Source organism: Haliotis asinina, chromosome 5 (genome assembly GCF_037392515.1).
Source record: "Haliotis asinina isolate JCU_RB_2024 chromosome 5, JCU_Hal_asi_v2, whole genome shotgun sequence".
Taxonomy (NCBI): domain Eukaryota; kingdom Metazoa; phylum Mollusca; class Gastropoda; order Lepetellida; family Haliotidae; genus Haliotis; species Haliotis asinina.
In genome coordinates, this window is record NC_090284.1 from 67,324,674 (window position 1) to 67,350,238 (window position 25,565).

Genomic DNA, 25,565 nt, shown 5'->3' on the forward strand with positions numbered 1-25,565 from the left:
GGTGATAAGTTTGACATGGCTTTATTTACAGCTTAATAACATTGTATTTGGACATGTAATTTTGCTATCATTATCTAAGAGTGACACAATAAACATGATACGTATAAGCTATATACACACAATGTCATGAATACATTAATTAATGTCTCCAGTCAATAGTTTTGTCTTTTGTTTTATGCTTAGCACTGAATGCCAAGCTAAGGGATTGCACATGTTAAGCTGACAAAGTACCTCCGGGTTTTAATGCAATCTGATGCTATGATCTGTACATTGGAATGGTCACACTCATGAGAGTTTGGTGTAAATCTCATGAAAACCTTCTACTTTCCCACTTACTGCCCTCCTCTTCACATAGTTCAAGATCCGGTTCTGAAACAGTCATGTAGATCCTGATATGAATTTTAGATTTTGCTGTATCCATGGAACCGTGACTTTGTCTGTGACTATTAGGACATCATCTTGTCCGGAACAGATCTCCTGATCTATACATGGTAGCTTCATCAAACTTGGTACATATGTCAAGCATGATCCATAGATGTACCATTTGATTTTTAGACCAAGAGACAAATTTTTTTGTAGTTTCCATGGAAACATGACTTACACTGTGACTCTCCATGCTAGCTTTACCAAACTTAGGGAATTTTGGAAAAAAAATGAACTTTAAAGTAACCCAAGATGACCATCATTGACCTGTGATATCACCTGTTGTTATTTCCTTACAAATATTGTATTGCCATGAGAAAGATGGCACTGTTGACTGGGATGTTGATGGCTTTGTCTGTGTGTTTTGTTGGGATTTCATTGTGACACCTATGATGCAACAGTGGAACGTGCTATCGGTTAAACCTGGACAAACTTGACATATGCATAAAACCTTGTTGGTATGAATAGGATGCAAGGGCACAAGCTGAATGGTATTTTCATTTATTACATTTGTCTGGAGATTTGTCAGTTCACACTGTATACTGATAACCCTCTGCAAAATTTTCTATCATTCCAGTAGAACATATACGGATATATAACTTCATGTTCTGTATAGGCAACATTTCATCATACTAATGTCATTGTCAAGCAAGTGGTTGCACAACATACAACACAATGTTATGGATGTCAACTTCTATATTGTTTTCACAACGTTTCTGGACTATTCCTTGCCCCTTCGTCAGGTGGATCCATAACATTTTGACATACATAACATCCATCGTTTCTACAGAATTAAGAAGTTGTATATCCATTAAAATTGTCCTCACTCTTTATCTCAACTGCAAGATTGTCAATCAAAGAAGTTTTTCAAGTAGTTTTAAGAAGATTCTCCAAACCATAAAACAGCATTTCTGGAGCTCAAAGTGAAACACTTTTTCATCTTAGCACCGTTGATTTATTGTAAAATGTTCACTGTTGATATAAAAGTGTGTAAGCACACATGAATGGATTATGTAGTAGTTATGGCTGCGAGAATTTCCATCCCCTAACAACTCACCCTGAGTTTGACGTCCACCTGGCCATGTTTCTGTGCAAGGGTCCACAGGTTGCTGACAAGAGTGGCTACATTCGCCTGACTTAGGTCACCATGTGCAAGGATCACATTCACCAACTCCAAGGCCACTGCACTCTGGCGTTTGGCAGTCTGAAAACAGTAAAAGTCATGTTTGAATACAACGCTGGTGAAGTTCAGATGACAGACTAAGCCTAAACTGACATCTATGGAAGGTTTAGCAGAAAATATCTGTAGAAGTGTAAAAGGTAAACATCGTGGAAAATGTTAACTAGTCATACCTCTGGGCTTGAGAGAGTCTTCAAGTGGTTCAGGATCTGCTCTATTAGCATGCTGCTCATCTTCTTCACCTCTGTCAGATACTTGGGGTCAGATCCATACAGTGAATCATTGGAATCAACTGAAATAAAGGAACTTATTTCTTGAAGTGAAATGTACATAGTTCCTGTGGTGTTACCTGGTTTTGTTATGATCTGTATATATTCTCTAAACATACACTCTGGTTCGCTGGGATATGGTTTTAAATTACATATCAGCAAAATGTGCATGTTTGTGGTTGGTGTGTATCATTAACTTTTAACCTTTAGCCTGATAAATAATTTCAACATAAAGCATTGTGAGTGGGTGATTTCGACAGTCATAGAAATATGACCATTATTATCCTATAATATCCTGATTATTCCAAACGTACAGAGGTTAATGACAAGGCAAACATAAATAATGTACATTTTCCTGAATTAATTGATTGACATTCGAAGGCGTTTCATACTAGGAACCAAATAAATGATCAAATGAGCATGAACAGATTACAATATTCTTATTACTGACATCTCGTAATTATCTGACTTTCGTACATTTCGTATATTTGTATCGGCAAACATCAGCGCGACGACAAATTAAAATAAATTTCTATGATGGAAACATTTCTCAAACAAATTGATATCTGCACATGGTCCTGTTGAATGGGTTCAACAGTAGCACAGAGTATTAACAGACAGACATGTTTTCTTATCTGTGTATACAAACCGAGTCTGTGGTTAAGTCAAAGTCTTGGCACTGATGAAATGATAAAACTCAAATAAAATTAACAAAAATATGAAAACCCATTAAATGTGGACAGTAGTGTTCTAAGTTAAACTATGTAGTTTGAGGTTTGTTTTTGTCTCTGTATAATTGAGCAGCACTTATGCAATCATATAGAATTTGCACTAGTGAAACTACAAAATGCAAGTTCATTTTTAGATTAACTTACATCCAGTGCATGTTAATACTTTGACAGTTATGTTCAAAGAACACTTCAGCTATGAAACAGGATGATGAGGAACTAATGGATGGATCATGGACAGTAATTGAATTAATGTTACAATTTATGAAGTAAGATAAAGTAATCTTAGACCCAGAAAAATTTGGTCATAATACTGTTCTGTGGTTCAGCGAAGACTGCACCAGGACAAGTAGGTTTCATTTCTTAAATATTCTCTGTATTATTTTCACCTTTGTCAATATGGTAAGGAAATCTTTCCTGGCAGCTTGCTGACAACATGGCAATGACACGGGTGTACACGAGGGCTCGGGCATCACTGCTGTTGTCCCAGGTGTAGTCTTGAAGCACATTCAGCAGTCCACGCAGCAGATACATCACCCCTGCCTCTGGGTTATCCTGAAACCAGCCAGAGAGTGTTAATGGTTTAATACTGCTTTGACCAAAGCTGCTTTATAAAGGAGTACATTGTACTTGATACTTTGGAGAAATTTGACACAACTTTACAACATGGTCACACAAATAGATGATATGTGAAGATTTCAGTCATATACACATGACAACAGGACCTACCGGTGTGACAAGCAGCGTTGACACAAAGTTGTATATGAAGTCAATTAGGAATGGTTCTGAGGATTTCTTCCCTTCAGTCTCCAGGATACGAGGAACGTCAGGGATGAGGGATATAGCTGCTTTAAAGAATGCATCTCCTGGAATACAGTAGAGTTACACAGGACTACAAATCTGTTGTACATCTGTCTTGTGTGTAGTGCCCCACTAAACAATGTTTCAGGTATATGACAGCAGCACTGTCTGTGGTACACCTACCCTGGGAGAAGCACTGGTTATGAAGCTACTGTCTGTGGTACACCTACCCTGGGAGAAGCACTGATTATGAAGCTACTGTCTGTAGGAGACCTACCCTGGGAGAAGCACTGGTTATGAAGCTACTGTCTGTAAGAGACCTACCCTGGGAGAAGCACTGGTTATGAAGCTACTGTCTGTAAGAGACACTGTAAGGAGTGACACTGGTTGTGAAGCTACTGTCTCTGAGAGACCTACCCTGGGAGAAGCACTGGTTGTGAAGCTACTGTTTGTGAGAGACCTCTGGGAGAAACACTGGTTGTGAAGCTATTGTTTGTGAGAGACCTACCCTGGGAGAAGACTGGTTGTGAAGCTACTGTTTGTGAGAGACCTACCCTGGGAGAAGCACAGGTCGTGGAGCTACTGTCTGTAAGAGACCTACTCTGGGAGAAACACTGGTTGTGAAGCTATTGTTTGTGAGAGACCTACCCTGGGAGAAGCACTGGTTGTGAAGCTACTGTCTCTGGGAGACCTACCCTGGGAGATGCACAGGTCGCGGAACTACTGTCTGTAAGAGACCTACTCTGGGAGAAGCACTGGTTGTGAGGCTACTGGTTGTGAAGCTATTTTTTGTGAATGGCCTACCCTGGGAAAAGCACTGGTTGTGAAGCTACTGTTTGTGAGAGACCTACCCTGGGATTAACAGTGGTTGTGAAGCTATTGCTTGTGAGAATCCTACCCTGGGAGCAGCACTGGTTGTGAAGCTATTGTTTGTGAGAGACCTACCCTAGGAGAAGCACAGGCCGTGGAGCTACTGTCTGTGAGAGACCTACCCTGGGACAAGCGCTGGTTGTGAAGCTACTGTCTGTGAGAGACCTACCCTGGGAGAAGCACTGGTTGAGCAGCGCCACCTGGCCTGACACTAGGTACAGCTGCAGCTGGGACACAACAGACTGAAGTGATGGTATCGTGATGAAGGAGTATGCTGAGCATGCCTGTAAAGCATGAAACAACATGAATCTTGTCATCATGCGTTGCACCAAGTTCTTTGACCATGGTTGGTGTTAGTGACAGTGAGTTTGTGCAATCTCCTGATTAGTTTGCATATGATTTTGACAAAATGAAAAAAAGATCTGTCTAAAATGAATAAAGCAGATAACAAACACCAGAAATATATAACATATTTACAATAACCTGAGAGCATTCACCCCACCCCCACCCCTCTAAAAATAATGTACAAAGTAAGTGACAATCCACCCTTCTTGCCATGTACAAAATCAATGAAACACCCACCGCACACCCCTGAACATATGTACCAAATTGATGAGTCCCCTCAGATTTACCAGTTTGGACATTGCTGAAGATTTCTCGACACTGAGAAGTCAAATGACAACCTTTTCTCGGCTGTTGTGACATGTTGAGAAGCACCAGAGACAGAAGGACCCCTTTAGAATAATAGATGAAAACCTGTTGTGACACTGTCACACAATCCTTAAGTATTCACTTGATTAGGTCAAGCTGAACAACCTGTACTTCAATATGGATTTCTTGATATGGTACTTTGTTATGTACTCACAATAATGTATTGGGGGAAAAACATCACAAATGAATGTGGTTTATATGCAACCCTCCACTCGGCTGTATATATTTTTTGGTCTAGTGGTTAATGTGTTCACTTGAGTTGTGTAAAGACCAAATCACTCACTCATGTATACTTATTTCATAATATTTTCATGTGCATACTTCCTTGTAATAGCATATAAAACTTACTCTGCTTTCACCTCACTGTCTCACTGCTACAGCATTTGACTGGACAGTACACCATGAGGTCACTTTGACATCGCAGAGTAATTACTTTTGTTGAACTACTCACCCGAACAAAAGCTGATGTCTTGCGAGAGTGGTGGCCTTTCACAACTTTTCTTGTTTCCACAGACAGGCTGTTGACACTCTGGTGGAATTGACAGTAGTGAAGGTTAACTCAGGCATTTTGAAGCCAGGAGAACATAATACATTTTATACTTATACTTTGGTATTCTTTTTAAAATGTCTGGTGAATGTCATTATATACACATACTTGGAGCCTTGATTTTACTGCAATCAAACATTTACATGACATCATGTCAGAAAGTTTAGAAAAGAATCTTGGTGATAGCTTTGTTGTGTGGCAGAACACTCCCCTGAATATTTGTTTCAATGCCGAGCTGTTTCATATGTAGACAGGAGTTTTGCATGCACTGGTTGCATGCACTGATAGTAACTGACTATGTTATCCAACATCTAGATATGCATCACACTGGAACAGATTGGTACTAGGTGCCAATAGGTTTACTTCATCAAACAGAACTCATTAATCCGTCTCCTTGTAAACACAGCCACAAGAAGTGAACCAAATACATAATGTAAACACACTTGTGGGATAAGAGGTACACACAACAGGTATATTTTGCAACAGACTCAAATCCTAGACTTGCCACCTTTACTAGAATGTATTTCCAGGTCAGAAACACACCAACTGTAACCATGTCAAATGTGCTACGTTTTCACAATGCATCATTTGTAGAATGATCATTCACCCATGACATCAGGCAAGATGGCCTACATGTGATATTTTCATCCACAAGTGGGTACCAGGCAGGCAGGCAGGCAGGAGAAAAGTTTAAAGGGGAACATCAAGTCTGCTGTACATACCTGCACAAGCTGCACAAGGACAGGGTCAAGGTTACTGAAAGCTGCTCTGGCCTCCACAAAGAAGCTGAGTTGCTGTTCGAAGTCTCGGTTGAAGGAGATGCGACGGATGAAGCAACAGATGAGGCTGCTTATCACTCTCTTATCATCCTCCAGAGTCAGGGCACTGAAATACACCAACACTGGCCCTACAATGATGATTTCCACATTCGCTAGATCGTTGTCCTCAAAACTGATACTTAAATTCACATCAAACTGAATTAGACTGATCAGAACTGACAGCCCACACAAAGAAACAGCTTTTATTTAATAGTGTTTGTTTCTTGACTGTTCTATTTCACATTAAATTTGCTGAGTGTGGCGTAAAACTCGATGAGCGAGTCTGGTTTTATGTCGCCATCAGCAATATTACAGTAATATCATGGTGGAGCACACCAGAAATGGGCATCACACACTCTACCCATGTGGGAAGTCAAACCTTTGTCTTCAGCATGCCAAGCGAACTCTTTCACCACTGGGCTACCCCGCAATCCCCACAGATTAAATGATAAAATAAGCCAGAACTACTGAAATGACATAAAATACAAGTAACAAATCACTTTTGTGCTATGTGGAGGAACAACTTCAACAACTGATCTCATGGATGAGTACATGCTGGTGAAGTCAACAGTATGGGTGTGGAGCTGATTTTTGGTATTGCTAGGATTCCAACAAAAAGATGAGCAGATTCTGAATAAAGGATTCATCTATGTATATATACTTCTTACTTGACAGAGTCATGCATTGTCTTGCAGATGAACATCATGGCGTTTATGACAATGGGATCATTCAGTGGCTCTGTTTGAAATCTGGAACAGGATTGTGAGACAGATCAGACACATAACACTTAATGTTTGACCTAGACTATTCTCCGACAGAGGCTTTAAAGTATACTTAGACAGAACATACAAAATAAACGGAACATTTGTGCTTGCTTCTTAACTTACTCGGTTTTGGGCAGATTTGTCAGGTCTCTTGATGAGATGTGTTATTGGACGTGAAAAGCTAAATATCTGTTGTATATGTGGTTCTAGTAATCATAGTTTAATGAACAGGGTGAGATCCTTACATATACTTTTTCACCATCATTACATCAGCTCATTACTTTACTACTTAAAAGAAAGCAGAAGTGATAAACATGATGCATGCATCGTTTCCCAAAGTGCACTACTTACTTCGCAAATGCCTCAGCAACTGTCTTACAGGCATCGACCTTGACATTCTCTCTCTGGAACATGTCCATGAAGGGAAGGAACTTCTCCTGAACACAGAGAAAGTCGACTAAATAATCTCACATTCAACACAAACTGAGATACATGACAAAAGTAGGTACATAATCTGGTCAGGACCTTACAAGCCAGTGAGATATCATGAACATTGACCTAGGCATCAAGCTACAGATCTGACAATCCAGTCCTGTTAAACTGGGCTGCCAGTTCTACTGCATATCTTCTCAGGGTACAAACAATTCTACTTAAACTAATATATTGCTAAAACAAGGTTACATGACCTGTCTACAGACACTTAGTTGCCTTGAGCAGGAATAAGAATCCATATCTTGCATCGCACATAAATGTCATTTTCTGACTGGCTGAGCACTGTTCTGTTATTTTCAATGTACCCCACTTTAATACAAGCTAGTGACATTTTCTGTGTAACCCACTGGGAATGCTGAACTGATTTGGTACTTTGAGGTAGCAATTCTTTACCTCAAATAACATCGAGTTATGTATGATGTATGGAAATTACTGATGTTTTGCAAATGCAAATTGATGAAAGGGAGATCTGTACTCTATCTGTTTTTCTAAATCATTTCCAAAATCTTTAAAAAAAAAGTTTTGTACCTGTGCTTTAAACAATTCAAAATTCACACTGAGGTGTTCGTAAGATACGAGGGTTGGCTGAAAAGTTCTAAGCCTCACTGTGAAAAAAAGTTACAAAGTCCACGTTTGTAATTTATTTTTCTACATAGTCCCCTTCCAAGTTCACACACTTTTGCCAGCGATGCTGCAAGGCCCGAATCCTGAATCAGGAAGAAATCTTCTTCAGCTACCCTAAAAAAAATCAGTCACAGCGGAAATGACGTCATCATTACTTGCAAAATGGCGACCGGCGAGTTCCTTTTTCATTTTGGGGAACAGGTGGAAGTCAGAAGGAGCCAAATCAGGTGAATAAGGAGGATGGTCAATGAGCTCAAAGCCACAATCGTGGATTGTTGACATGGCCACCACCGATTTGTGAACAGGCGCATTGTCTTGGTGGAAGAGGACACCTTTAGCGATCATCCCTCGTCATTTGGCTTTGATTGCTTCTCGCAACTGGTTCAGTAGATCAGCATAGTATCTGCCGTTGATAGTTTGACCTTTTTCAAGATAATCAATGACCAGAATACCCCTGGAATCCCAAAAGACTGATGCCATCACCTTTCCAGCTGAAGGAACAGACTTGGCTTTCTTCGGAGCTGGTGAATCAGGATGCTTCCACTGTTTTGACTGTAGTTTTGTTTCTGGTTCAAAGTGATGTATCCAGGTCTCATCCATGGTTACAAATCGTGTCACAAAATCATCGGGATCTGCTTCAAAACGACGCAAATTGTCAAGGGACGTCTGGAACTGACACGTTTCTGCTCTGCTGTCAAGAGCTTTGGCACCTATCTTGCAGAAACTTTCGTCATTCCTAATTCGTTGGTGATAATATGCTCAACCCTCTCATGAGAGATGCCCACTACACTAGCAATATGTCGAATAGTCAATCGTCGATCATCCATCAACATATCGAGCACTCGCGTGATGTTTTCTGGAGTGGTTGCTGTTGAAGGCCTTCCTGAGCGTGGGTCATCATCAAGGCTTTGTCTGCCACGCTTAAATTCTGCAGCCCACTTCTTTACTGTGGAAAATGAAGGAGCATCATCCCCTAGAGTGGAGACCATGTCAGCATGTATTTGTGTTGGGGATATCCCTTATCTTTTGCAAGTACTTGATGACTGCCCTGTATTCAGTTTTGTCCATTTCTGATGATTTCAGAGGGTTGGTTTACCAAAAGAGCTGTAGTTGAGATAAAACTTTTAGTACGTTTGTAGTTCTTGTGTCTATGATTCACTAAATGATTGTCCTCATTGGTGGAAAACACCTGTCTCTACCTGGTGGGGAAAAACCACTCAGGCTGAGAACTTTTCAGCCAACCCTCGTACATATGCCATTCAATCCATGTACCCTCTGTGTTTATGAGGGTTTGTTCATAAACAAATATAGAGGGTACATCAGGGAACATAAACAAACATCGAGGGTAAATCAACCCATCTTCCTCTCATGACCAGTGAACAACTTATAATACTTTCCTGAGACATGAGTACCCAGGCTGACAATTGTAAATCTACTGTTGGACCGGAATGACAAGTATGGTGGCACTTGGCAATATTTCAGCTATATGACAACAGCATATAAAAGGGGTTGATATTGTCATCAGTGAACCACAAATACAATCACCAAAACTGAGCATCCAATGCAGTGTGACTAGTAAAAGTTCAAGCCCCAGTGCCCTCAGAGGAACTGCTTCAATATCTAGGCAGCAGCGTGTAGACCATACAGTACAGGAAGCTAGGGAAAATGATGGTACAAACTCACCAGAGAGAAGAGTGCTGTAAAGTTGTGTTGATGAGCCAGGATCTTGGAGACAACAGATAACATTTGGGGGTAGAAGTCCTCGAACACCCTGTCAGGGGTCATGTGTTTGATGATGTCTGCCAGAATGGTGTTCACCTCTCTCTTCTGTAAAACATTGGGATAACTCTTTAGACTTCTTAAAACTAGTTCTGAATAATTTCAACAATAGCTGTTCTGGAAAAGTCATGGTTTCCTGATCTTTAGTTTTAGGTCTGGTTTCTCACCAAAAAGTTAATTTCACAACTTCCAGGTGTAGGTTTAAGACTGTTTTTGCAATGAAATTTCCAAAGTGATTTTGTTCCACCTCATGAAATAAAAATAATTAAACATTGCAGTATCAGTGGCCAACAGTTCCATGAAGATATTATTTGTCTGTAAGTTAAGCTACATTACAGTAATCATGGTGACCTTACCCCAAAGTGTTTGACAACATACTCAATCCAAATATCAGCACTGCTAATGTACTCCTGAAAATTAATCAAAGTGTTCATTAAAAATTTGATCACATGGAGTCTAATATTGATATCAGTAAGGTGCAAACAATGAACAGACACAGATGAATGAGACCAGCAAACACTGCATGTAACAGTACTCAACATTATACAGCTCTATATGATGCATGCCAGCTCTGATAGGGATATATGCAGCCATACAATGTATATTATCTTACCTCACACATGAATGTCGCTTTCTGATTGGCTAAGCGCTATTCTATTATTTTCAATGTACCCTGCTTACAGACGATGTATCATTTTCAATGTACATCGCTGGGAATTCCAAACTCTTCTGGTGCTTCATGGTAGTACTTGTTTGCCTCGAATAACATTGAATCCCGCATCAAGTATGGAAATTACCAATGTTTTGTGATTGAAAATCGATGGAAGGGAGATAACTCTAAATTTGTTTACTTTGTGTTGTCTGCAAAATGGCGATTTGCATTGCATTCAACAGAAGTGCTTCAAACAGTTCAAAATTAAAAGTCAGGTGTTCTGTAAGATAAATACGTTGTTCACAGGTCCCTTGGGGTCCATGGGCTCATGTACCCTCGAGGTTTGTTTATGTTTATGAGCCCATGGTCCCCCTCGTGACCAGTGAACAACTTATAAAGTAGTTCGTGTAACAGTACTCAACATTATACAGCTCTATATGATGCATGCCAGCCCTGATAGGGATATATGCAGCCATACGACGTATCACGTAGTTCATGTAACAGTACTCAACATTATACAGCTCTATATGATGCATGCCAGCCCTGACAGGGATATATGCAGCCATACAATGTATATTATCTTACCTCACACATGAATGTTGCTTTCTGATTGGCTAAGCGCTATTCTATTATTTTCAAATGTACCCTGCTTACAGACGATGTATTATTTTCAATGTACATCGCTGGGAATTCCAAACTCTTCTGGTGCTTCATGGTAGTACTTGTTTGCCTCGAATAACATTGAATCCCGCATCAAGTATGGAAATTACCAATGTTTTGCGATTGAAAATTGATGGAAGGGAGATAACTCTAAATTTGTTTACTTTGTGTTGTCTGCAAAATGGCGATTTGCATCGCATTCAACAGAAGTGCTTCAAACAGTTCAAAATTAAAAGTCAGGTGTTCTGTAAGATAAATACGTTGTTCACAGGTCCCTTGGGGTCCATGGGCTCATGTACCCTCGAGGTTTGTTTATGTTTATGAGCCCATGGTCCCCCTCGTGACCAGTGAACAACTTATAAAGTAGTTCATGTAACAGTACTGAACATTATACAGCTCTATATGATGCATGCCAGCCCTGATAGGGATATATGCAGCCATACGACGTATCACGTAGTTCATGTAACAGTACTCAACATTATACAGCTCTATATGATGCATGTCACCCCTGATAGGGATATATGCAGCCATACGACGTATCACGTAGTTCATGTAACAGTACTCAACATTATACAGCTCTATATGATGCATGCCAGCCCTGATAGGGATATATGCAGCCATACGACGTATCACGTAGTTCATGTAACAGTACTCAACATTATACAGCTCTATATGATGCATGCCAGCCCTGATAGGGATATATGCAGTCATACGACGTATCACGTAGTTCGTGTAACAGTACTCAACATTATACAGCTCTATATGATGCATGCCAGCCCTGATAGGGATATATGCAGTCATACGACGTATCACGTAGTTCATGTAACAGTACTCAACATTATACAGCTCTATATGATGCATGCCAGCTCTGACAGGGATATATGCAGCCATACAACGTATCACGTAGTTCATGTAACAGTACTCAACATTATACAGCTCTATATGATGCATGCCAGCCCTGATAGGGATATATGCAGTCATACGACGTATCACGTAGTTCATGTAACAGTACTCAACATTATACAGCTCTATATGATGCATGCCAGCTCTGACAGGGATATATGCAGCCATACGACGTATCACGTAGTTCATGTAACAGTACTCAACATTATACAGCTCTATATGATGCATGCCAGCCCTGATAGGGATATATGCAGCCATACAACGTATCATGTAGTTCGTGTAACAGTACTCAACATTATACAGCTCTATATGATGCATGCCAGCCCTGATAGGGATATATGCAGTCATACGACGTATCACGTAGTTCATGTAACAGTACTCAACATTATACAGCTCTATATGATGCATGCCAGCTCTGACAGGGATATATGCAGCCATACAACGTATCACGTAGTTCATGTAACAGTACTCAACATTATACAGCTCTATATGATGCATGCCAGCCCTGATAGGGATATATGCAGCCATACGACGTATCACGTAGTTCATGTAACAGTACTCAACATTATACAGCTCTATATGATGCATGCCAGCCCTGATAGGGATATATGCAGCCATACAACGCATCAAGTGAGTAGAGACACAGCTTGAGTGGTACATGCACAGAACATAGAGAGGAATACATACAGCTGGGTTCTTGAGCTTCACAACAGCCTTCCAGACTTCATTTAGGACGGTCAGTCGCTGTTCGGGAGGGGGGTCTGCAACAACCAGGCACAGTCCCAGGGTCTTGTACAGCTGATCCTGAACACAGGACAGACAACTCATAAAATACTGGGAACTGGTTTCTGCAACTAAGTTGATTTCTATGTATTACCATTGTCACTCTCAACTCACACTGGGTGAATGAAAGAGGACTCATGACATACCTTGGGGAAGCCTGTGTCCTCACACTCCTTGATCATCTCAATGAACATGGTGGCGCGGTGTGCAATGTACTCGGGCTGGAAGGCTGACATGATGGAGTTGAGGAGCAGGGCGCTGCAGACAAACACATGAAACAGTTCAAATGATTCCATCAATACATGCATGTTGTCAGTGGCAACAATACCACAATCAAATATCATGATAGGAATTTGTAAGTGTGGTGTAGTGGTTGAGTGTGTCAGCACTGAGAGTGGAAAGTGAGTGGTGCAATTCCATCGCCCTCTTGTGGCAATATACTTCTACAGAGTGTACCTATTTGGTGCTTAGTATGAAGGGGTGATACAAGTGCTGTTAACTTTAGCCTCAGTATGCTATGTCACAGAGGGGTATCAATGTAAGCACATTGCTAGCACTATGTAACAGACATTACACTGGACTAGTACCAGTGTAGGAAAGATGTGGAAAATCTAGCCTGAATTTTGACCAGCAACTGGCTGGTCAAATATTTTACCAGTCCTGCCAAAAATCTAGACTGTCCTCTAAACATAAATAAAACTCCATTTCAAGACTTAAAACTGGTTTGTTTAATTTCGAACTATCATTTAATATGCACACACAGAGCTTAGACTGTTAAATCTCTCCTAGTTGAATCATCTGGTTACAGCTTTACAGAACTAATCTTCAGACAAGTCATCAACATCTCCATCAAGATCTAAAAACTGACCCAATGTGAGGACGGACCAGATTATTTTTGACCCATCCTCCACAACATTCACCTGTCTATCAATGCTGGGACGGGCTATCTTTCCTGCACTGCTAGTATAAGTGTCAGTATGTTGCATCTAGTATAAGGAAAACTCTCTTGAAAATGAACTGGCTGATGTCAGTAAAGTGACACTGAGAGATATCCTTGAAGATGAGGTTAGAACTGATCTTCAGTAACTCATGCAACCTTTGTGGTCAGACTCGCTGACTTGCTTGACACAATGCACTGTATCTGAACTGCATAGATTGATGCTCATACTGTTGATCAGTGGATTGCCTAGTCCAGACTTGATTATTTACAGACTGCCACCATATGGCTGAAATATTGCTGAGTGTGGCGTAAAACTAACTCACTCACTCATGACATGAAGAGAATCATAAAGAAGTAATATATATGTGACTGATTTAATGGGTTCTTGTCTTACCATACCCTGCTTATCCACATCAGTCCTATCATAACGTGCCTCAATGGCCCATGTCTACAGTTACGTTTGTGTGTCTGGACCTTTCTTATCTGGACACCTGTCTAACTGGACCATGTCTATAGTTAGGTTTGTGTGTCTGGACCTTTCTTATTTGGACACCTGTCTAGCTGGGCCATGTTTAACAGCAGCCCTGTCTCTGTGGACTCCTGTGTAACTGGACATGGACCCTGATGATTCCACTCCTTTACACTCACCTGTTACACTGCTTCTTGCATTTGTCTAGAGTCTCTGTGAGGACAGACTCAGGGGATTTGTTGGCGATGCATTGCAGCAGCCAGTCAAGAGATGGGGAGAACAGCATCAGGTACCTCGGCATCTCCAGCTTCTGCATGGCAAGGATGTTCTGAACACTGTCCCCTTGCACCTGCAATATTGCTACAGTAGATTATTACAGCAAAGACCATGGATCTGTTAGTGGTAAACAATGTTACATTAAGAGTCCATGAATCTTTCACAAGAAGCCATTGTCACAGTAAAGCAAATGAGTCAGTATAGGAAGCCACCGTCACAGTAAGGTTCTTGTACTTGTGACACCATGGTTTCAGTTACATGTCAGAAGCTATGTCATAGTAAAATACTTGAATCAGTCACAAGAAACCATTGTTAAAGGAATGTCCTTAATTCTGTCATTGGAAGCCATTGTCACTGTAAAATCTTTGAATATGTCATGGGAAGCCATCACTACAGTAAAGTCCAGCTACAACAGGGAGACTATATACAGAGGGAGAAGAAACTCTGAAAAGCCCCTGAACGTACGTTTTGGGTCGTTACATAACCAGTGTAGCGAATATGCCGACAACGTAATATTTAAGATCAAACATGGTTTATTTCTAACAGCGAATGAAATTTGCTGAGTGTTGTAACCACTGAAATCCTACACATAGAAGATAAATTACCTATTTTGTCACTTCGGTTTAAGTCAAATAACTGGTATTAGTGTCCGTGTTAGGACAGTAGATTTGTAGTAAAGTTTCAAGTCGGTATGTTATAGCTCACTGGCTTCTATTCTTGATTCACCGTGAAGATTGTGCCAATAAAAACTGTGCCTATAAAAACTTCTTTCAGACATACGTATAAATTTTATAAGGGAAACATACCTTTAGTTGAAAGGTATTTGCAAGTAATGGTAATAGTTTTATGACTTTAAAAATTGACAAGGTGTAATTGAGGTGTGTGAAAAATATGACATATCGCCGATCTGTTCTGATCCGCCATTGAAATGCTACACGCCGTTGTCTGAGTGTTTCAAGTTATTTCTTCAAAAACATCTTTCACATACATCTTTAACTGATATGAGGGGAATATACTATCAGGTGAAATGTATTTGCAAGTAATAGTGATAGTTTCATAATCTAAAAAAACATGTTAGTGTGTGTTTGTGGAGTGTGAAAAATGTGACATATCGCTGATCTGATCGGGCCTGCCATTGATGCTTGTGATGCTTGAGGGTTATAGTTCCATAACTTGTTTATTGTTGATCTTATTGTTTGACAAAACTGGAAAGGTGTTTACAAGGCTTTGTGACAGTTTTACACTTTCTTTTTTTGAGGGGTGTATGACAGTGTCAGTTAACATTTTGTTAATGTCCATGCCATTTCCCACATGCAATACGATATCTGAATTAATTATTAATGTAGACAAAAATGTCTCAAAATAGACTTCTGAAAAGGACAGCTGATGTTAACACATGTGTTCTAGCGATACTTTTGCATTCTTAAACATGTTTGGCTAGGGTTGACTGTGGGCTATCATTTATTCTTTAATTCATTCACATATGTGCATTTGTTTTTCTTTATTTCTTTCATTCATTCACTTTCTTTTTTTGAGGGGTGTATGACAGTGTCAGTTAACATTTTGTTAACATCCATTCCATTCCCCAACATGCAATAAGATATCTGAATTAATTATTATTGCAAACAAAAATGTCTCAAAGTATATTTTTTAAAATAGACAGCTGTTGTTAACATGTGTGTTCTCACGATACTTTTGCGTTCTTTAACACGTTTTGGGAGGGAAGGTCAGGGTGTATCATTTATTCTTTCATTCATTCACATAATTCTTGCTCTTAATTCTTACTACAATTCATGCATTCATTCATCGTAAAATTCTGACTGATACAATAAATTGTGTGCACTGGTGCATGACGAGGCACACATTATTACAAATGGTGAAGAAAGCAAGGGAGTGACCTATCCCTGTTGTAGATTATCCCTGGTTACAACAAGCATGCTTAAAAGTCCTTCAGTGAGTCATAAGAAGCCATTGTCAAGTAAATTTCTTAACTCAGTCATGGGGGGCTCAGTTAAGCAAGCAAGCTGTTGAGTATTTAAACAATAAACATACAACCATGGCATACCTTGTCCTGTAGTCACAGAACATATTTTTCAGTTTACACAGTTGTAACTGACCTGATGGAAGGTGGCCAGGAAGTCATCAAAGTGTGGCATCAGATGGTGCCGGATGCTCGGGGCGACCTTGATTCCTACCTGGAAATGGACATGCACACATAAACATTTCTGTATTCATGTGAACATTTCTGTATTCATGTGAACATTTCTGTATTCATGTGAACTTTTCTGTATTCATGTGAACTTTTCTGTATTCATGTGAACATTTCTGTATTCATGTGAACTTTTCTGTATTCATGTGAACATTTCTGTATTCATGTGAACATTTCTGTATTCATGTGAACATTTCTGTATTCATGTGAACTTTTCTGTATTCATGTGAACATTTCTGTATTCATGTGAACATTTCTGTATTCATGTGAACTTATTTTGTTTTCATAAAACTGGTTACATGTGTGGCAGAGTGTACATGACTTCATTCAGTGGGATAAGCCTGGAGTTCTTTCATCATTCATCCACAGAAGGAGCAGGAGGTAACTCTGAAACATTGTGTTGACACAATGAAGAAGTTGATATCCCAAATATCTTTGACTGTCCAACATGATGGCTGACATCAACTGAAATTCTTGATCAGTTTAATCCTGACCACTCCCTACATACATGCACTCAGACACTGAAATGCTCCAAGTAATTCACTGACAAGGGTATTTCAGTATGAATAATATTGATTGTGATAAATATTGTAGTGCCTATTTGACTTACCCGAGACAGGTAGCACCTGGAGTAGCTAGCAACCAGTGGATCACCGATTCCTCTCGTCATGTTTGCCAGACGAAGCAGAGCATCAGAGTATTCTCTGGGAGAAAATCAAATGTCTGTTATGCTTGTGTGGTTCAGAGTGAGAAGATGACGCTGGTATCTTCTCAAAAACCTTGCTATTCTTTCAGTGTGGCAAGTCATTAAAGGTGCTAGTTGTTAAACAAGAGACAGGTGCCATCACCTTGTCACAACCTCAATCAAAATTCTGTATCACAAGACTATGTTGAAACAATAGGAAAGGTCAAAGTCCATCAGTTTACACTGTTTTCAGTGACAGTACACCTTTCAAAAGCAACTGTACTCTGAATGTGTCCATAAAGACATTTAGAAATGAACACAGTTGATAAGATTGATTCAGCTGAATATTTTTCGCAATATTTTAGCCACATCACAGAGAAAGAACTTTGGAAATGGGTTTCATATTGCATAACCACTAAACCTCTCCCTTCCTAGTTGCTGTGTTAATCATAACGCTAACACATCCACCCTCTATATCCATAATTTCTGACTCCAACACCTACCCAGGGTTGAGGAAGCCGTAACACTTCAGTATGGCGGTCTCCACGTAGAATCGGGGTATCAACTCTCGGATGGAAGCTATCTTGAAAAACCAGTTCCGGCATGTCTCTTTGGCTGATTCTGGCACCTGCTCTGGGGTGAACTTTTCTGCAACATTTAAAGCATGACATTCTTCATGGACACCGGGAAACTAGGGCAGTACAGATCAGAGCAGGAAGTGCATGAAAACCTTTGGTACGGGTTATGTTTGTATCAGGAAGAAAGGCGGGACTGTGTAGTGGATAGTGGAGGGAAGTAGTTTGTGTAGGCAGGTAGTATCTAAATAAGCTCATTACACATATTTTGGTCTAGATGTAGTGGTTTGAGGATGGGACTTAAAAAGGTATATTGCCTTTGGGTAGGGAATTGTACCGACCATAGGTCCCTGACTCTGATATATTCAATCCGTACTTGCACAGTATTCTGGTTGTAGCACAGTATTTCAGCTTAGTATTGGGGAAAAACCTTAGACACTTACACATTGCTATGGTGCTGACACACCAGGACATAACAAACATGGCAAACCATGATTTGAACCCATAAACAAGCTTTTGCCCACCAAAGGGACACAACTCTGGACAGTAAGTTACAGTGATTCAAGGATTAAGCCATGTGCGGGTTGACAGGGGAAATGATTTGGTCAGGAGATGGACAGGTTGGTGATTAGTAAATAGACAGTGGAAGGGATTTGGGTGGGGAGGTATACAGGATAGTGTTTCAGGTAGATAAACTGGTAGCACACCATTTCAGGTAGATAGGGTAGTATTTCAGACGGTGATAGTGGATGCGTTATTGTCAACTTACCTGGAAGCTTGACGGGTACTCCACTTCCTGGTGGGTAATACTGGGCCTTTTCTCTCAGTCGGTCATACACCAGGCGCCCTGAAAACACAGGTGAGACAGTAAATTAAATCAGTAAATCACCTGTGTCGCCTGCATAGCAAGGGAAGTAACAAAGAAGATTTGGGTTAGCACTGATTTTCTGTAATCTATTCTTGTCATAAGAGACGACTAATGGGATTCGGTGGTCAGGTTCGCTCACTTGGTTGTCACATGTCATCAGTTCTGAATTGTGTAGATTGATGCTCATGTTGTTGATCTCTGAACTCAATTATATAAAGACCACCACCATATTGCTTGCATATTGCTTAGTGGGCGTGAAACTCAACTCATTAACTCATCAGACTGAATACACCCTGATTTATGGACAATTATCATGTTATGTCACTTCACTTGAAAGATTAATGAGCTCACCAAATGTATCCAGGATGTCTGTAATGAGGACAAACTTGCTGGGGTAGAATGGTATCACAGAGACATCAGACAGAAGCTTGGAGCACTGCAACCAGTAAACACCTCAACATGACAGGAACAGGGAACTCTTCATACACACATAGCTACTCAACAGAAGAATGAGAATATCCAGTTCTTTCATATACTGGCAGTGTTCCATTATTTATTCTCACATTTCTATTTAAAGCTGGTGGAAACTGGAAAGTATCATAGAAACCCTTGAATTTTCCTTTATTTGTTTCTCTCAGTATATTACATTAGTAAATCTGTCATACAGGTACTGTTCCTTGACTCTCTGATGACCTACCTGTATGGATACCTTCAGTGCCTTGACTCTCTGATGGCCTACCTGTATGGATACCTTCAGTGCCTTGACTCTCTGATGACCTACCTGAAAGGCTATTTTCAATGCCTTGACTCTCTGATGACCTACCTGAAAGGCTATCTTCAATGCCTTGACTCTCTGATGACCTACCTGAAAGGCTATCTTCAATGCCTTGACTCTCTGATGACCTACCTGAAAGGCTATCTTCAATGCCTTGACTCTCTGATAACCTACCTGAATGGCTACCTTCAGTGCCTTGACTCTATGATGGCTTACCTGTATGGCTACCTTCAGTGCCTTGACTCTATGATGACCTACCTGTATGGCTATCTTCAGTGCCTTGACTCTCTGGTCCTGGTCCCAGGCATTGATGAGAGCCTGGTTTAGCTCATCGATTCTCTTTACATAATCTTGTTGACTCAAGTTGAGCATCTCCTGCACAGAGCCCTGTGAACCATACAGCATGGCACTGTACTTGGCCAAATTACAACCTCATTTCTGATTCTTCTAAGAATACAGTATCCAACTCTTGAGTAAGTATAAAAATATAACATATGTTGCTATCTCAGATAGTACGACTTTTATGCTTACCTCCTCAAAATCATCCAGCTGTTCCAGTCTGTTCTTTACCTTGTCGCTGACTGTGGTAGTCTGGGCCTTCATCACCACTAAACACATACATATCATATATATCACACAGTCTGGGCCTTCATCACCACTAAACACATACATATCATATATATCACACAGTCTGGGCCTTCATCACCACTAAACACATACATATCATATATATCACACAGTCTGGGCCTTCATCACTACTAAACACATACATATCATATATATCACACAGTCTGGGCCTTCATCACTACTAAACACATATATATCATGTATAACACACAGTATGGATCTTCATCACTACTAAACACATATATACTAGTATCATGTATATCACACAGTCTGGGCCTTCATCACTACTAAACACATATATATCATGTATAACACACAGTATAGATCTTCATCACTACTAAACACATATATACTAGTATCATGTATATCACACAGTCTGGGCCTTCATCACCACTAAACACATATATATCATATATATCACACAGTCTGGGCCTTCATCACCACTAAACACATATATACTAGTATCATGTATATCACACAGTCTGGGCCTTCATCACCACTAAACACATATATATCATATATATCACACAGTCTGGGCCTTCATCACTACTAAACACATATATATCATGTATAACACACAGTATAGATCTTCATCACTACTAAACACATATATACTAGTATCATGTATATCACACAGTCTGGGCCTTCATCACCACTAAACACATACATATCATATATATCACACAGTCTGGGCCTTCATCACCACTAAACACATATATATCATGTATAACACACAGTATGGATCTTCATCACTACTAAACACATATATACTAGTATCATGTATATCACACAGTCTGGGCCTTCATCACCACTAAACACATATATATCATGTATAACACACAGTATGGATCTTCATCACTACTAAACACATATATACTAGTATCATGTATATCACACAGTCTGGGCCTTCATCACCACTAAACACATACATATCATATATATCACACAGTCTGGGCCTTCATCACTACTAAACACATATATATCATGTATAACACACAGTATAGATCTTCATCACTACTAAACACATATATACTAGTATCATGTATATCACACAGTCTGGGCCTTCATCACCACTAAACACATACATATCATATATATCACACAGTCTGGGCCTTCATCACCACTAAACACATACATATCATATATATCACACAGTCTGGGCCTTCATCACCACTAAACACATATATATCATGTATAACACACAGTATAGATCTTCATCACTACTAAACACATATATACTAGTATCATGTATATCACACAGTCTGGGCCTTCATCACCACTAAACACATATATATCATATATATCACACAGTCTGGGCCTTCATCACCACTAAACACATACATATCATGTATATCACACAGTCTGGGCCTTCATCACCACTAAACACATATATATCATGTATAACACACAGTATAGATCTTCATCACTACTAAACACATATATACTAGTATCATGTATATCACACAGTCTGGGCCTTCATCACTACTAAACACATACATATCATATATATCACACAGTCTGGGCCTTCATCACCACTAAACACATACATATCATATATATCACACAGTCTGGGCCTTCATCACCACTAAACACATACATATCATATATATCACACAGTCTGGGCCTTCATCACCACTAAACACATATATATCATGTATAACACACAGTATAGATCTTCATCACTACTAAACACATATATACTAGTATCATGTATATCACACAGTCTGGGCCTTCATCACCACTAAACACATATATATCATGTATAACACACAGTCTGGGCCTTCATCACCACTAAACACATACATATCATATATATCACACAGTCTGGGCCTTCATCACCACTAAACACATACATATCATATATATCACACAGTCTGGGCCTTCATCACCACTAAACACATACATATCATATATATCACACAGTCTGGGCCTTCATCACTACTAAACACATACATATCATATATATCACACAGTCTGGGCCTTCATCACCACTAAACACATATATATCATGTATAACACACAGTATAGATCTTCATCACTACTAAACACATATATACTAGTATCATGTATATCACACAGTCTGGGCCTTCATCACTACTAAACACATATATATCATGTATAACACACAGTCTGGGCCTTCATCACCACTAAACACATATATATCATGTATAACACACAGTATAGATCTTCATCACTACTAAACACATATATACTAGTATCATGTATATCACACAGTCTGGGCCTTCATCACCACTAAACACATATATATCATGTATAACACACAGTATGGATCTTCATCACTACTAAACACATATATACTAGTATCATGTATATCACACAGTCTGGGCTGTAATTAGGAGATAAACATCATGTGTTGGCCAATTTCCGGGTGTTATTGAGTATTTGAAGCACGGGAATGCATTTCAAATGAAATATTCCTGTGCTTCAAATACTCAATAACACCCGGAAATTGGCCAACACATGATGTTTATCGACATTGTAAACACAAAAGTAAACCAAAGGGGTTTTCGTGTCTGCACTCGTTTACATCGAATACGGACACAGCAGTGAAGTGTCATCAGCTGGCCGTTTCAGCTGGTTCTCATGGTAGCATCTGGAGTTGCTCATTTGTGACGTCATTCTAACTTTACGTCACAATATGATTTGAATGACGTCACCACTGTTGATGACACAACAAAACAATTGTTTACGTGTCAATACGCGGTGAATAGTCTTTCAGTTTCCGGGAATCTAATACCATTTAATCATGTTTTTCAACCAATCAGATTACAGAACACAGTAAATTTTGGTTTACAATCACCATTAAACACATGTATAACATGTATTTTACACATGTATATCATGTATTCTACATTTTACTGTAAACAGTCAGTCTCACCTCTCTCTTTGTCAGAAGCTGAGAGGAAGCTGGTTGTGATGGACAGTTTTTCGGACGTGGTGAACTTTGCCAGAATGCTTCCCTTTTTGGCTGACCATGGTTCAAATGTTTCGTCCAACTCCTGAGCTTCCTCCTTCTCCTGAAATCAGATTTTATAGCAGAACACTGACCAATACATCATCATTTCTTATCTAACACTGCTGTACAGATTCTAAAATAGAACACTGACCAATGCAAATGTGACAAAGATTCCAAACTGTCGCCACCTACCTGGAAGCTGCGACTCCTGGCTGGCTTCACATCCACTGTCGCTGCAAGCTGTGAGAGGGGGTCTGTGCCATCGAAGGCCGCCCCGAGAGGTCCTGCACTCAGGGGGTCAACAAACTCGGATGTGGCATTGCTCTTTGACTTGCCACTTGATGCTCCTCTCTTCTCAGCCTTCGACACATGGGTAACCTTCGTGGAAAAATGGTATCAACAGATAAAAAAGAAGTACAGAAATCTTTTTATTCCTGTCTGTTTCTTCCTAGCTGAATACGCGGGCATCTACCTCAACCTGATACTGGCTGCAAGCCTTAAGTATAGATAAGAAAAGGTTTGTGAATCAGAATTTTATTTCATTATCATTGTTTAATGGCATTAGCACCAAATTTATGTCACAGCAGAACTGCTGTGAATGTGGCAGGTTGACTGTGTATCATGACATAACGGAAAAGTATGCTGATAACACTGCCAAATGATCAGATCAGAAATGATTTTTACATGCTGCCATGATTTTGAGAACACTGACTCCTGAATAGGGCAACTACAAAGCATACAGAAAAGTATCTAAAACATTCACTGGCCCATGTATAGCAAGGTGAAAGCTAAACAACAGAATACTTTCATTTTTCAATGATAAATATTGGTCCAAACTGTCTGGAAAAACATCTTGCCCATGAAGAAAGAAAACCAGTTTACTGTGGGTGAATTTTGGTTTTACGCCACTTATAGCAATATTCTAGCAATATCATGGCAGGATTTACAGAATGGCAATACTGACAAAAGCCTAAATAATATTGTCTTCTGACTCATTATGTCCACCAACAAAAGGCACAGATCTTTCTGCCAATTGACTAAGGGATATTACATCATACTGTCTGCTGACTGAAAGCCCTAAATGGCCAAACGAACACATACAGTGACTGCCTTGAGAGGATGTGACACAGCTTCTTCCCTAGGACTCTCTTCTTCGCGGCGTTCTACCTCGTATTCCCGTATTCGAGGGTGCCTCCAAGGAAAACATTGTCAATTGAGTTGCTTTCTGTTACAAGGAATTCACTGATGACTCAAGCAAATGAACGTCTTTTCCTAAGCGTGAATAAGAAGGCTTGAATTTCTATAGCATTTCAAACACATGACATGTCAACAGTATGCGCAGATGAATGACATCATTAACACTCGGAGACCTAGCCTAGGTTTACTTTGTCTTAAATATTGCGGGATTGATGATTGTACGACGCTCTGTTTAGCATAAATTGAATGCAGGGTGTATTTAAAGTTTCTGTATTAATCAGCGACTTTAAAACACTTACTTGAATCGAGGCTTCATAATATCTATCACAAATAACACTTTAAAGAGATAAAAATATTTACAAATATTACCTACCATTCGTAGGCGGTGGCCATTTTCAGATCATGTGACAACCTATACTCAACGACTGTACATATCTGTATCTGCGGTGTTCGGAGCAGACCAGAACTGGGTTATTACTCGTGTTGCGGTTGCGCTGCAATTAACCAATGAAGACAGCAGTGAGGTACGAGTGAGTGAGTAAAAACCTGTTGCTGCACTTCCTTTAACTTTAGAATTTATGGAATTATTTGTTCTTAAAATTAAACAGTAAAATGGTAAGTAATTCTAGTTGAAAGAAACGTGATTGTTATCGCTAAAAGATGTGTTTAGCTTACAAATAACCTGTAGTGTTTAACGAAGCAGTAATACACTTTCTCCTCCACTCCAGCCTCGCACCTCAACTACACATACAAACCCACGTTCACACATGCGCACACACACATGTAAACTAAAACTGCATATGTCTCGAGTAACAGGTTTTTGTTGCCCATGACCGAGCTAAAGCCATAGTAACATATCGATGATGTAAGTAAATGGCACCGGGAAAATGTTAGGTTTTGGAGTTGACTATCTCACTTTCCCTATTCTGCCTTCATATGTCCCCGTTTGCCGAGTTTTACTGT

At 39.8% G+C, this 25,565-nt stretch overlaps 1 protein-coding gene across 1 annotated transcript; it reads right to left on the reverse strand.

Annotated features, from left to right (window-relative positions):
* Positions 1-5: 5 nt before the first annotated feature.
* Positions 6-25,064, reverse strand: LOC137285108 (VPS35 endosomal protein-sorting factor-like). Its single transcript, XM_067817320.1, has 26 exons — positions 24,976-25,064; positions 24,507-24,597; positions 23,598-23,783; positions 23,328-23,466; positions 20,333-20,409; positions 20,060-20,188; positions 19,378-19,462; positions 18,928-19,005; positions 18,087-18,231; positions 17,509-17,602; positions 16,807-16,884; positions 14,593-14,762; positions 13,151-13,262; positions 12,909-13,025; positions 10,363-10,416; positions 9,911-10,054; positions 7,463-7,548; positions 7,016-7,096; positions 6,252-6,414; positions 5,434-5,511; positions 4,441-4,555; positions 3,330-3,466; positions 2,990-3,155; positions 1,777-1,895; positions 1,481-1,627; positions 6-369 (listed from the first exon to the last, which is right to left on the reverse strand). The coding sequence occupies exons 1-26, from the start codon at positions 24,993-24,995 to the stop codon at positions 286-288; spliced, it is 2,895 nt and encodes a 964-aa protein (XP_067673421.1). The 5' UTR covers positions 24,996-25,064; the 3' UTR covers positions 6-285.
* Between the last annotated feature and the right edge of the window lie 501 nt (positions 25,065-25,565).

What these genes read in the sequence shown, in the direction of transcription:
- LOC137285108 (XM_067817320.1), bottom strand. Translation starts at nt 24,995, where the DNA reads ATGGCCACCGCCTACGAATG. An exon ending in CACTGAAGATAGCCATACAG is followed by an intron (nt 19,463 to 20,059) that starts GTAGGTCATCAT and finishes TACTGGTTGCAG; the next exon opens with TGCTCCAAGCTTCTGTCTGA. An exon ending in GTTGCTGAGGCATTTGCGAA is followed by an intron (nt 7,097 to 7,462) that starts GTAAGTAGTGCA and finishes ATCCTGTTCCAG; the next exon opens with ATTTCAAACAGAGCCACTGA.